Genomic DNA, 12,133 nt, shown 5'->3' with positions numbered 1-12,133 from the left:
AGCAGGAAAGGGTTCGGATGGTTCCTCATACTCAGGACATTGTGAAAAGGAAAGAATTTATAAGAAAGTGTAAACCTGCGTGTGGCAGTGCAAAGTATCAGTGGCGGGAGGCAGAAGCCTGTCAGAAAGTGTGGCTCAGTGAAAAAAATGTGTGAGTGTCGGGGAGGGTGTGTGTATCAAAGTTGAAGGGAGTGTCAGAAAGGGTCCATTACCTGGTTCATGAATGCAACTGTTAAGAGGTAATTTTGAGTATTAGACCAGAGGATCAAAAGAGTGCGTCAAAAGGGCAAAAGCAATCAAGATCACATGGTTATTAATGAAAAGGCATTTGGGGGAGATAAAAGGCAAGTTCTCCGAAGATCAAACAAAGGCAAGCCTCTCAAGTCAGAAAATTTGTGAAAGTAAAAGTAATAGTGAAAACACCAAAAGGAAGGCTCTCTGAGCAACTCTAAGGCTAAAGATGAATGTGTTCCTAAGAGCCTTAAGGCTGGAACAAGCTTTGGGGGATGAAGGTGCACAGCAAAGGAATGCAGGCTTAGTGAGAAGCACTCACAGCACAGGAAGAGGTGGGCTCCCCAAGCCCCAGCAAGCTGCTGCCCTCCATCTTGTAAGTCACTCTTTACATGTTGTAGCAAGATCTAAAACAGATCTTCCCAATACAAACCCTTGCGTAAAAGTTGTTCATTAACTCTGTGTAATCCCCCAATCCCCTTCCTTACATTTTAACAATATATTTACTTTGTGATGGAAAAACATAGAGATGTATTGAATACAAATTGCTTTTTTGAAAGTCAGCTCAATAAATATGCTCAATTGCTCTCCTAATTTTTATTATTATATTTGATTTTGCAATGAAACAACATTTAGGTTCTATAAAGGAGAGAAGGGGTACACACACACACACACACACACACACACAAACACAGAGAGAGAGAGAGAATTTCCTAAAGAACTTTAAAGATGTTTAGTAAACCCTTATTAAATTGCATTTGAGAGTAATACATATCTACTTTAGTCGAAAATTTAATTAAAAGAAGATATGAGAGAAGAGTGGTTGAGAGCACAGACTTTGGAATTTGAGTAACTTAGGTTCAAATCCCAACTCTGCTTTTTACCTGCTGTGTGACCTTGGGAACACCAATGGCCTCTCTGGGCCTCAGCTGCACTTCTCTGTAAAATGAGAATGCTAACATATCTTATTAAATTGTAGTCAGCTTTCAGTGAGAAAATTCAAGACTAGACATTTAGTCTAGTGTATTTTTTCCATGCAAACATACTTTTTTCAAACATATTTTTATGTCCACTTGGGCTAATAAAACATTGCCAGGAGGGATCCTTAGATGACTTGCAATGGTGACTTCAAAGTATTTGAAAGTGTTTGATATGTCCTTTCCTTAAGTAATTATAATAGTTTATCTAGGAGTTCTATTTGTCAAGTTTGGGCTAAGTAACTTACATACATTATCTTTGACTTCTTGCAGGGGTTACAAAGACGTTATTCTTACTCCTATTTTATGGATAAACAAGAGTGAGGCCAGCATGTTTAGTATTTTGTCTAAAGCTACAGCTCATGAGAGGTAAACTAGGCAAGAACCTCTATGACTCTAAGCATGCTTTCTCATGAGATAAAACTTTTTCTTTTTTGAGCTATTTCTGGGATGCAATGTTAGAAGAATTACATTTGTTAATCACCTGTAACATATGTCCCAGAACTGTGGAGTGGTCACTGCCCTCAAGGATTGTACATTCTAGTGGGGAAAGAGGACTTGTTTGAAAAGAGGCAATTGGATTGGCCTAATCTGATACTCTTCTTTTTGGGTGTTTAATAGCATTTCAGGACCACTATTCTCTTTCTTAGACTCAGTAACCCTGAGTGCATTATTTCTGAGGTGCCTCCTCAGTCCTCATAAAGAAAAGAGTGTTATAGATCCAGGACCCAAATTGCCCCAATTCTCATGTGTGAGAACATTGGCATTCTTGACAGTCTGCAGAGTCATGGGTATTTGAGAAGAGACCTGTGGAAAAAGCCAAGACGGCATAGGCCCTGGTGCATAGGAAGCATCATCCATCAGTGTGGCAGTGAAGTCGAGAGCTACAAACCGGGCAGATGCTGGAGTGGAGGGGAAGCAGGCTGGAGAGAGAGGGCAGTTGCTGTAGGAAACCTGCTTATTGCATGCAGTGGCCCCGTATTGACATTTGAGCAAGTTTGCATCAGGATACAGGGTTGGGATAGATAACAAATGATGAAAATATGATATATCTGTTAGGATAGCTTTCAGCTAGCTGCACATAGAAAAATCAGCAAACAGACTGAAAGAAGTAGGAGTTCTCCTTCTCCACTCACAGTCAGTATATGACAAGCCAAACCCACCCTGCTTCTCTATTTCTGCCTTTTGCTGACCTGTAAGGAGGGAACACATGTAATGGGGGCCAGGCATCTGCTCCAAGTGTTGGGAATGATGATCAGTTCCCATCTTGTTCCCTGAGACCGGCCAGGACTCTTTGGTTGTCAGTATCAGAAACTCAACTCAAACTAATTTATAGATGTAAACAAGATTATATTGAATCACATAACAGAAACACCCATGGTCTAACGTGCTTTAAGCACAGTGAAACCCAGGTGGCTGGGCAAGGTCATCAGGCATCTGTCTTTCCTCTTCTGTAAACTCTGCTCTTCCCATGATTCATTCTCATGTGGGCTCTCCCAACATTGCAACAGAGTGGCCACTGCCAGCTCTAGGCTTGCAGGTAGTTTCAGCTCTGCTTGCTGAAACTTTAGGTGAAAAAGAGGGTCTTTTTCTCAGTAGTCTCAGTACAATCCCCAGAGCAGCCTTTAATAGACCTGGCTTGAACCATGTGTGCATCTCCAAAATGAACCAACCACTGCCCTCTGGCTGGTCAGCCCAGGGGAATGGGCCACCATCTACAGTGATAGGGTAGAATCTGTTTCATCCAAAGCTCACTAGTAGAGAGTTGGTGGATCCGCAAAACTAATGAAAAGGAGAAATTAATATTGGGCACACAAAATCTACCCATGTGATAATCATAGTGCCTCCCTCACAGCTCACTTGTGGTAAGGATTGAATGGGAGAATGCACACAAACAAGAGCTCTATGTATATCAGCTATTGTTTCCAAGATACTCAGATTCAGTGTATCCTCTCTCATTGTGTCCTCTTTCATCCATCCCTAAATTCAACCTACTTGAGTTATAATGTATTTTGAATTTTTTATAATTGTTTGGTAACATATAAGAAATAGTACTTTCTCATTAAAAAAATCAACATTTCTGGCTGTTCTTTAAAAGTTGAAACATCTGTCAATTATCAACTGCACCAAAGCAGAGTTGCCCACACTGCCCAGTCTGCACCCAACTGCCCAGTCTGCCCCCAACCTGACCTCAGGTGGCTTCTGAGATCCTCTTCCCAACTTTGTAGCCTCAGACTTACTGCTCTTCTCTGGGATCTTCCTGCTTCCTGCCTGGTGTCTTCACTTCTGTACCTTTGCCCAAAGATCTTCTTCCTCCCCATCAATCTCAATCCTATCCATGCTTTAGGACTAATTAAAATCCTAGGAGTCCCTCAAGCCTTCTCTAAGCACCCCAGCTCTCTGAGAGCCCTCTCCTCTCCACTCCTCTCCTCTTCTAGATAAACACATCTCTTGGCAACCAGGACTGCACAGAATGTGAGTCCCCCAAATGGCTGTGAGTGCATGAGAGAGCCAACTGCACTGTAAAACAAACAGGGATATACAGAAAAAGGGCAGAGGCAGGCAGATTGTGCCACCCCTGCTATGAGAAAAGATAGATAGGAATTGACCTAGCAAAAAAAATTATTGAAAATGTATTTGTCATCTGTTTAGATGTAAACCCTTATACTTTATCTGTAATTCAAAATATAGGAACACACAACATGTGCTTTCTTACTTTAAAAAGTCTTTAAAGAATTATATGAATAGCATTGTCTAGTTTCAAAAATAAAAATGTCAAGGTAGTGTATAATTTACTCTGTAGCCGCAAAGGAGACTTGTGAGCAGGAATTATGGTACATCTAGGAGAAGAAGTCTGAAAGTGATTCATTATGATTGAGAGATGAGGTGCTTCTACATTTTATTTTAGTTCCCTCTTACAGTAAAATAGCATCTGGAGATGGTATTAAGACAACTTAATATTGGAACAATTTAATCTTTGAAGGTCATGTTGTAGGAATGGCCAAGGGGAGTAAATAACATGTGATGTAAACACTTTTCTATGATACAGAGAGTAACATAGCATAGCTCCATCATTAAAAAACAATGTAGCAATTTTGGTTAATAGCCTGGTGTGACATGAGGGCCCTGTCATTTTTTAACCCCAAATGCTAAAGACTCGTCCAGCTTATCTAGTCCTTAAAACTGTAATTATGAAGGACAAGTAGTAACGAGAAATATATATATCATGTTATAGCATGTTTTAAAAATAATAAGATCATGTAATACATTGTTTTTGCATATGTGGATGACTATAAAGTAAATGTTACAAAATAAAATAGCTGCTGTATTAAGAAAGTCAGTGGGTGTATAGATGTTTTAAATACATATTTTAAAAGTACTTAATATTGTCACCTTATAAATTAAAAAAAGGATATCCATTAATTAGGAATAAAATAATATTGTCTTCTTAATATCTGACTTAAGGAGAACTGGTATGCTAATTTCCAAATTCCATAAAACCAGGAGGGAGAAGAGGATATTTTAAGTGCAAATTCCTTTGCAAACCGCTCATCTCAACTTTGTCCAATGTTATTTGGTTCTTTACAGGTGTCACACCGCCCTCTGGTGTTCAACAAGCTAAAATGTAATATCTCAAATGGTCACTATATTTTGTTTTTATATTTTCTGAGTAATGAAGACAATTTAAAGGGGAGAATAAAAAAGACAGTGTAGAATACCGCAAAGTCCTAGAAAGTGGTGGGTGGTCTATGGGTTGTCAACATTTTCTAATGTTTAAACTGCCTTTAAAATGTTACACATTTTGAGCTTTTGATGGGCAGGTTTAGAGACTTGAGGCACCTGCAAGCAGCAGAACTTGTTAGCTGGGCTCTGGGATACCCCAGGCAACTCAGAGGATCTGAAAATCACTGACAGCTTCCTTAAGTTCACTCTTCCCTGATATAATGGGTCCTGAAGAAGCAACAAGACCACTAAACTCAGGCAGGCAATCTTACGGGACTCCCTTTCCCATTCTACTTAAAATCTTTAAGCCAAAGAAAAACAGAAATAAAAATGCACTTTGAGCAAGATTTCATAATAAAACAGTGACCAAATATAATTCAAATTTGGACCAGATTCTGCTTTAGTGGGGCTTGAAGTATGTATAATCTGAAGGTTCCTTAAAAAAAAAAAAAAAAACTCTAAAAATACCTTATTTTTACAATTCTATACAAATCATGAAGAGCCCCTCATCAGGGTCTTGGAATAGGCTCCTGGCCTTTAAGGAAGAACCCCTAAAGCTTAAGTTTCCTAGCTTCAGGGAATTGGCCACTGATCCAAAAGTATTGTTTTCACTACAGTTTCTGGACTTTTCCTTGAGATTATAATTCTCAGACCTTTAATAAATTAGGGAAACTATACAGATTCGATAATGTGGTAGCATTTTTGTGTTATTTATATCCTGTAACTATTGAGAATTGATGATGATCTTTGAACTATTCCAGTCAAATGAAAATAAATCAGTTTGTTTATTCAGAAACAACTTTAACAACTTAGGTTGTGCATGGAAGAATTACAGAAGATCAGATGCTTCCAGGAGTTTAGAAAAGATAGTGATGGAATTAATACAGCTATCTTAAATTACTTTAAAAGGCTGAATCCTAACAACTGGTCTGCATGTACTGCTGACTCCCAGAAGAGGTTAGATTGTGTTCAGTGACCCCCTATGAAAACCTAGATGTTAATCTCAAAGATCAAAAGCCAGTCTGATATGGTTTGGCTCTGTGTCCCAACCCAAATCTCACCTTGAATTGTAATGATCCCCACATGTCAAGGTTGTGAGCAGATGTAGATAATTGAATCATGGGGGCAATTTCCTCCATGCTGTTCTGTTGATAGTGAGTTCTCAGGAGGTCTGGTGGTTTTACAAAGGGCTTCCCCCTTTACTCAGCACTCATTCTCTCTCCTGCCACTCTGTGAAGAGGTGCCTTCTACCATGATTGTAAGTTTCCTGAGGCCTCCCCAGCCATGCAGAACTGTGAGTCAATTAAACCTCTTTTCTTTATAAATTACCAAGTCTCAGGTATTTCTTCATAGCAACATGAAAACGGACTAATACACAGTCTGTCCATGGGGGAGTCAGTTAGCTTATACTAAGAAGAGGTTTCTATTATCCTAAGCAGAAGATAATTTATTTCTTCTGATACTAATCACAGAAAATAACTTCCTTAGGTGAAACCTGAAATAGCTGCCTGATCACATTACATTAATTCTCTGGGTAGTACATAACACTTGAATAATCTTTGTCCATTTCTTTCTTTATAATCTTTGTCCTTTTCCTATTCCCTTCCACAGTATATAAAACCCATGGTGCGGTACTCTTGCCTGCCTTGTGCCCCACATCAGGGCCACTGCATTTGGCCATGCAGACTGTGTGGCACATCACTGACACCCTTCACCTTGCGGTCATGCAAAGGACAGCTCTGGAGCTGTGCATGGCAGAGTCCCTATTCAGATTCTATGGCTGACCCTGGCACAGAATGGCCCCTCAGAAATCATACACTGAGTGAATGCAGAAGTAGTAGTCAGCCTATTTATTATTCTCATTTAAAATATAAGATGAAAAATTGAAAGAGTTTTGTGTCTCATAAATCAAAGTACATTGACTTGTGCAAACTAGTTTGTTTTGACCAATGAATTTTATTATTAAGTTGACTCTTTTAGGCCAGTTGAGTGCAGTCAAGTCTGTGAAAGTCAAACCAGTAAGGCAGGGAGACAGTCTCAGTGGCCGAATTGAAGTTAAAGTTCAGGTCTCCTGGTTAACTACATCACATTCTGTGTGTTCTAGTTCCCTTGTCACCAAAACCAATTCCTTCAGACTCCTTTTTGAGGAGTCTTCAGTGAATTTCTGAGTCTGTGGGCTATGATCCAGCAGTAATCATGTGTGTGCTGTTTTGTTTTGTTTTGTTTCAGCATTCAGCGAGCATGGCGAGAGTACTTGCAGCGGCAGGAGCCTCTGGAGAAGAGGAGCCCATCCCCACCCTCCCTCTCCTCAGAGAAGCTGAGCAGCTCTGTCAGCATGAACACCTTCTCCGACAGCAGCACACCCGTGAGTGTCATGTTTCTTTTTCTATGTCCTGACTTGACATTCAGCTGAAAGCCTAGACTTTGGTTCTAAGAGAAATCTTGGGATGTGAGCAGGTGGTTTGTGACAGTGAGGATCTACGTTGCTTATTTGCTACACAGGAACCCATGGTGAGAGTTTTGTCACCTCAAAATGAAGACACAATTCATAAGCACAAAGTGAACTTTATCAAGTCTGGAGAAAATAGATTGCATTTATGTGTTCTCCTTTCTCTATTACGGAGGTGTCTTTTTTCCTTTTCTTTATAATAACATATTTCTTTTGGTATGTGCTGTGTGTTTCTTTTATTGTGTGGTGCTAATATGATAGAAGATAAGATTGGTTATAAGGAGTAGAAAGAGAACTTTTACAGGAAGAATCGAAAGTGGTCACACACTCAGGGGTTGCAACTCAAATGCCTCCAGGGACCAGGTAAGTCACCTTCATGACTGAGGTGGCTGACCTGTGCCCCGGGCTACATGGAGAACATAGGCCTCACCCGAAGGGCAGTGCACTTGGCTCCTGAGAATGTGTCAACCTGTGGCAATACAGGCAAGCATGGCCAAATGTGATTTTCTTTCTTTAGAAGATGTCAGAAATCTGTATTTTTTAAGTGTTAGCATCCAGTAATAAAATTTAAAAGGTAAAGCAACCCTGCCTACCGACCACAATTGACCTACAGGCCACCAGTTTAAGAAATCTGAGATAGAGAGTTAAGGAATAAGGGAAACTGCTGGAAGTATTTATTTTTAAAAAACTCCAAAAGTGGGAAGAAATCAGTGGTGAGGGATTTATGAACCAGGGTTTTGTGGATTTAAGCATTGTGATCATTTGTAACCAGTCACTGAAATGCTGAAAAGTTAGAGAAATGAAGTAATTACACAAGTATATTACTTCCAAAAATTTTCCTTTACTATTGGTTATCATGTTTATTATGTGGTAAAAAGGTTTCCCAACACTCAAAACAATGTATTCTTTTTGGGATCAGGTAAAAGTTACTGTATTGGAAATGTTTTCAGATGGTTGCATTGCATATTCTTTAGTAAATGGTTTTGCTTAGATATGGATTTAAAGAGAGAGAATAAGTTGAGTTTATAGCAATGCAAATAAAAGTGGCAGAAGATCTATTGTTAATTGACAGCAGAAATTGAACATTTAGTGAATCCTCACTTTTTAAAACAATTATTTGGGGGAATGGCTTATCCTAACTGACCTCACTATCACTAGAGGGCACTCGTGAACCACACTGGAAAATGCCAGGGCTTCTCGTTTGTGTCTAAATCATGATTTGTGAATAAAAAATAAAGTGAGAATTGAGTGTTTAGGATGTCTTTGCTGTGAATGCCAATAGAAAGTGCAAATTAGATGACTTTAGGATTTTATTTGAATGATGGAAACTCAATATTAGAAATCACTTTGTGAGTTAAATGTTTGGATTTACTATTTTTGTACCTTCTCACAGCCTAATTCAAGATAATTCTCAATTGCTGCTGAATCCAGTGATATCTAAAAGTTTTAGTGTTGCTTTAGGGTGCTTAACCTTTTGGTTTTATTGGACTCCTATGAGAATATATGTTTGTTTTATATTTGTACTGCTGTACTGCTTCGATTCTAGCATAAGTGTTTTGTGCATAAATGCATGTTCTTCCCTGTTCATGAGTCATCAAGTTCATTTATATCTCTGCACAACTTCACTAACAGTTCTACCTTATTTAATTTGGCTTAGCCTCCTGGTTCCTTGTTGGTTTTTAGTAGAAGATATTTCCTCCCTCAAATATTCCCAGCAATTTGGTCTCCCATCAGGTATATCAGACGGACTTGAGAGTGCATCCTGCAGCCCCACCATATCATCATCCTTTAGCTCTGTGCTCATGGGATAAGGACGACTATATTCAGTGAATGGCAGTCTGGCTTACCCATGACTGCCTATAAAAAGTGAGAATCAATGCCTGTAATCCTAGCACTTTGGGAGGCCAAAGTGGGAAGATCACTTGAGGTCAGGAGTTTGAGACCAGCCTGTCTAACATAGCGAAACCCTGTCCCTACTAAAAATACAAAAATCAGCTGGGTGTGCTGGCACGCACCTGTAATCCCACTTACTTGGAAGACTGAGGCAGGAGAATGAATGGCTTGAACCCAGGAGGCAGAGGTTGCAGTGAGCCGAGATCATGCCACTGCACTCCAGCCTGGGTGACAGAGGGAAACTCTCCTTCTCAAAAAAAAAAAAAAAAAAAGTTAGAATCAGAACAGATTTTCAAAAAGAATTAGCTGTCAGAAAGCAAGCAGGCCCTGCCCAGAATACAAATAGAAGTTATTGATTATAACAAATGACTTAAATATTGATAATGACAGTGATGTGACACTAAATGTAAAAAATAAAATATGAAAATATAAGATGTTGGGATGTTTCCAAGTCTCTAGTTTGTCACTTAGGTAAAATATCCAAGTCATAATTTAAAAGAAAACTTTATGTGTAGTTGTTTGGAGTTTAGTGAGCTAAGCTTTTTTTTATCTGCCATGATCGTCCGTTTGCCAAGGCCCCTTTTGGGAAGATTCATCCTTAGCTCTCTTGGGGGTTGCAGTCACCCGCGGACAAGTTGCCTGGTGGAAGGAAGGTGATTCTGCTCTACCTTGACCAGCCTGCCAGACCCACTGGGTTCATACACACTCTCAGGGAGCCCCAGATAGGAAGACTTGGTTTTCTCACCCTCCAGTGAATTGACCTCAAGTTTATGGAGGGAATAGGATGACCCCTGGCCTACACTGACTATGCCTGTCATCAAGAAATGAGCTTCCTCTAACATCCATGAGTCCATTTGGAACTTCTGTGTTAAAAGCCTTCAGTCCAAGTCAAATGTTGTCAGTGAGCTGTGCCCCTGGGGAGTTCTTTAGGCCCTGCCTCTTGCTTGATCTTTTCCAGGTTGTTGAACCTCAGTTCTCTTTCTCTGGGTTTAATCTATTGCTGTTGCTGCCTAGACAATTTTCTATCTTCTTAAATCTGATCAACTGCTGTATTGTCCCAAGTCCCTGCCTTCCTGCTACTAACCTCTAGCACAACCTTAATGGAGGCCAACATGCCCTTACCTAACTTCTGGACATTGCCAGCTGTAATATACTGCATGAAGTTGCAGTGCAGAGGTTGCAGTGAGCCGATAATAAACTGCAATTATTGCCTATCTCAACTGTCTTACCCAGACATGTACTACATGGGAAATCAGCTCACTAATCTGGTTGAGTTCCTGTGTGCAGCTGAGAATGATGCTTCTGCATGCTTCCACTCTGATTGTTCTGGCTAAGCATAGTGTTTAATATAGTTCTTAGAACATTTCTGCCTTAAAATATATAACAACAGTAATGTTTAAGTATGAGTGCTCAAATTCATTATCTTAATAAGAACTGAGCACTTGTTATGTGCCAGGAACTCTGCTATTATCTTGTTTAATCCTCTCAATGATCATACAAAGAAAGGCACTATTATTATCTCCATTTTACAGATGATGAAAATGAGACTTAAAGAGATAACTACCTTTTCTTGGGCCACCCATTGGGCTGGAGCTCCATGTTTTATTCTTCCACTATATGATTTTAAAAGAAGGCTGCATTTAGACATGGTCAAGCTGTAGGGGTAGCAATCAGTTCATGCATTTCTAAGACTGTTTTACAATTTGGTAGTCATAAACAGTGAATGAAACAATATTTTCAAAATCCTCATTTGATTTTATAAATTGCTTCATTCAATGCTCCTTGATTAAAACCTCAAACCTCAGCTGTTCAATGCCAAATTAAAGAGCAACAGGAGGGAAGATAATATTAAGTTATGTTAGCAATTTGCATATTAAGTGCCCTTATACCACAATGTATCATGTGGTAACAGAAAAATTTGTTTTAGAAATAGGAATTTTGAATAGCAACTGTTAGGGAATGGAGCTTGTGGATATCAAAATGATTTTTAAAAAGAGTAATCTTTTCTCCTTAAAAAATATTAGTTATTGCACAAATGACAACAGTAGGAAATGCTTTGTGTATTTTTTATTAATCAATTTCATATCATAAAATATTTACTGCTTTTCGTTTCCAGCTCCCAGAGAGCTGTAGCTTGTCTAATAGGATTATCATGGAAAGAAACTATAGTATGGTATTTTCTAAACTCCGAGATTGATAACCTTTTCAGAAATTATTAGCATGCCCTTACAAATAAGTCCAGAAAAATCTTTGGGATTATTTAGAGACATTCTCAATCTCTTTTGGTTTAGAATTGTTTCCTCCTGCGTGGGCCTTGCTTTGTGGTCACGCCTACTCTCTCCCATTGGTTCCCATATTATTATGATCTGGCCTATAGGGGGCACTGTGGCTCATGGAATGAGGCGCTGCCTGGGTAAAAGGATGTGACTTAAAATAGCAGCTCTGCCACTATTTCTATGTGTCCAAGATATATCATTTGAGAGGACATTCTTCATCTACAACTGGAAATAATACCCACCTCAGAAATGGATTGGGATTGCTGTGAAGGTTAAACGGCACTACCCATGTAAACTACAGCACAGAACCTGGGACTCTGAAGGCTCTCACTAAATGTTAGTTGATTTTGAGTCTGCTCTTGAAAACATTCAGTGAGTTTATTCAAAATGCTTTGGAAAAATTGTGGAGAGCAGAGATGGAATTTTTAACTTGACACTGATTGAGGGGCACAGTACTTGTTTGTGATTCCCCAAGTGAATCCATGAGAATCAACTCATGTCCGAGAATGAATATGAATATATATATGGGAACTGTACATTACAAAGGTAATAAATTAAGCATTTATTTTAGTGCTGCTCTTACT

At 39.2% G+C, this 12,133-nt stretch overlaps 1 protein-coding gene across 1 annotated transcript in view; it reads left to right on the top strand.

Moving 5' to 3' along the window:
* Positions 1-9,604, top strand: part of IQCJ (IQ motif containing J) — a 182,402-nt gene extending 172,798 nt beyond the window's left edge. Inside the window, exon 4 of the mRNA XM_073023488.1 lies at positions 7,161-9,604. Within this exon, the coding sequence (XP_072879589.1) occupies positions 7,161-7,344 (184 nt within the window). The 3' untranslated portion in view covers positions 7,345-9,604. The remainder of the gene's footprint in view (positions 1-7,160) is intronic.
* The last annotated feature ends 2,529 nt before the right edge of the window (positions 9,605-12,133 follow it).

This window comes from Chlorocebus sabaeus, chromosome 15, assembly GCF_047675955.1.
Source record: "Chlorocebus sabaeus isolate Y175 chromosome 15, mChlSab1.0.hap1, whole genome shotgun sequence".
Taxonomy (NCBI): domain Eukaryota; kingdom Metazoa; phylum Chordata; class Mammalia; order Primates; family Cercopithecidae; genus Chlorocebus; species Chlorocebus sabaeus.
The sequence above is the reverse complement of the archived record's forward strand: the minus strand, read 5'-3'. Positions and strand labels throughout refer to the sequence as shown.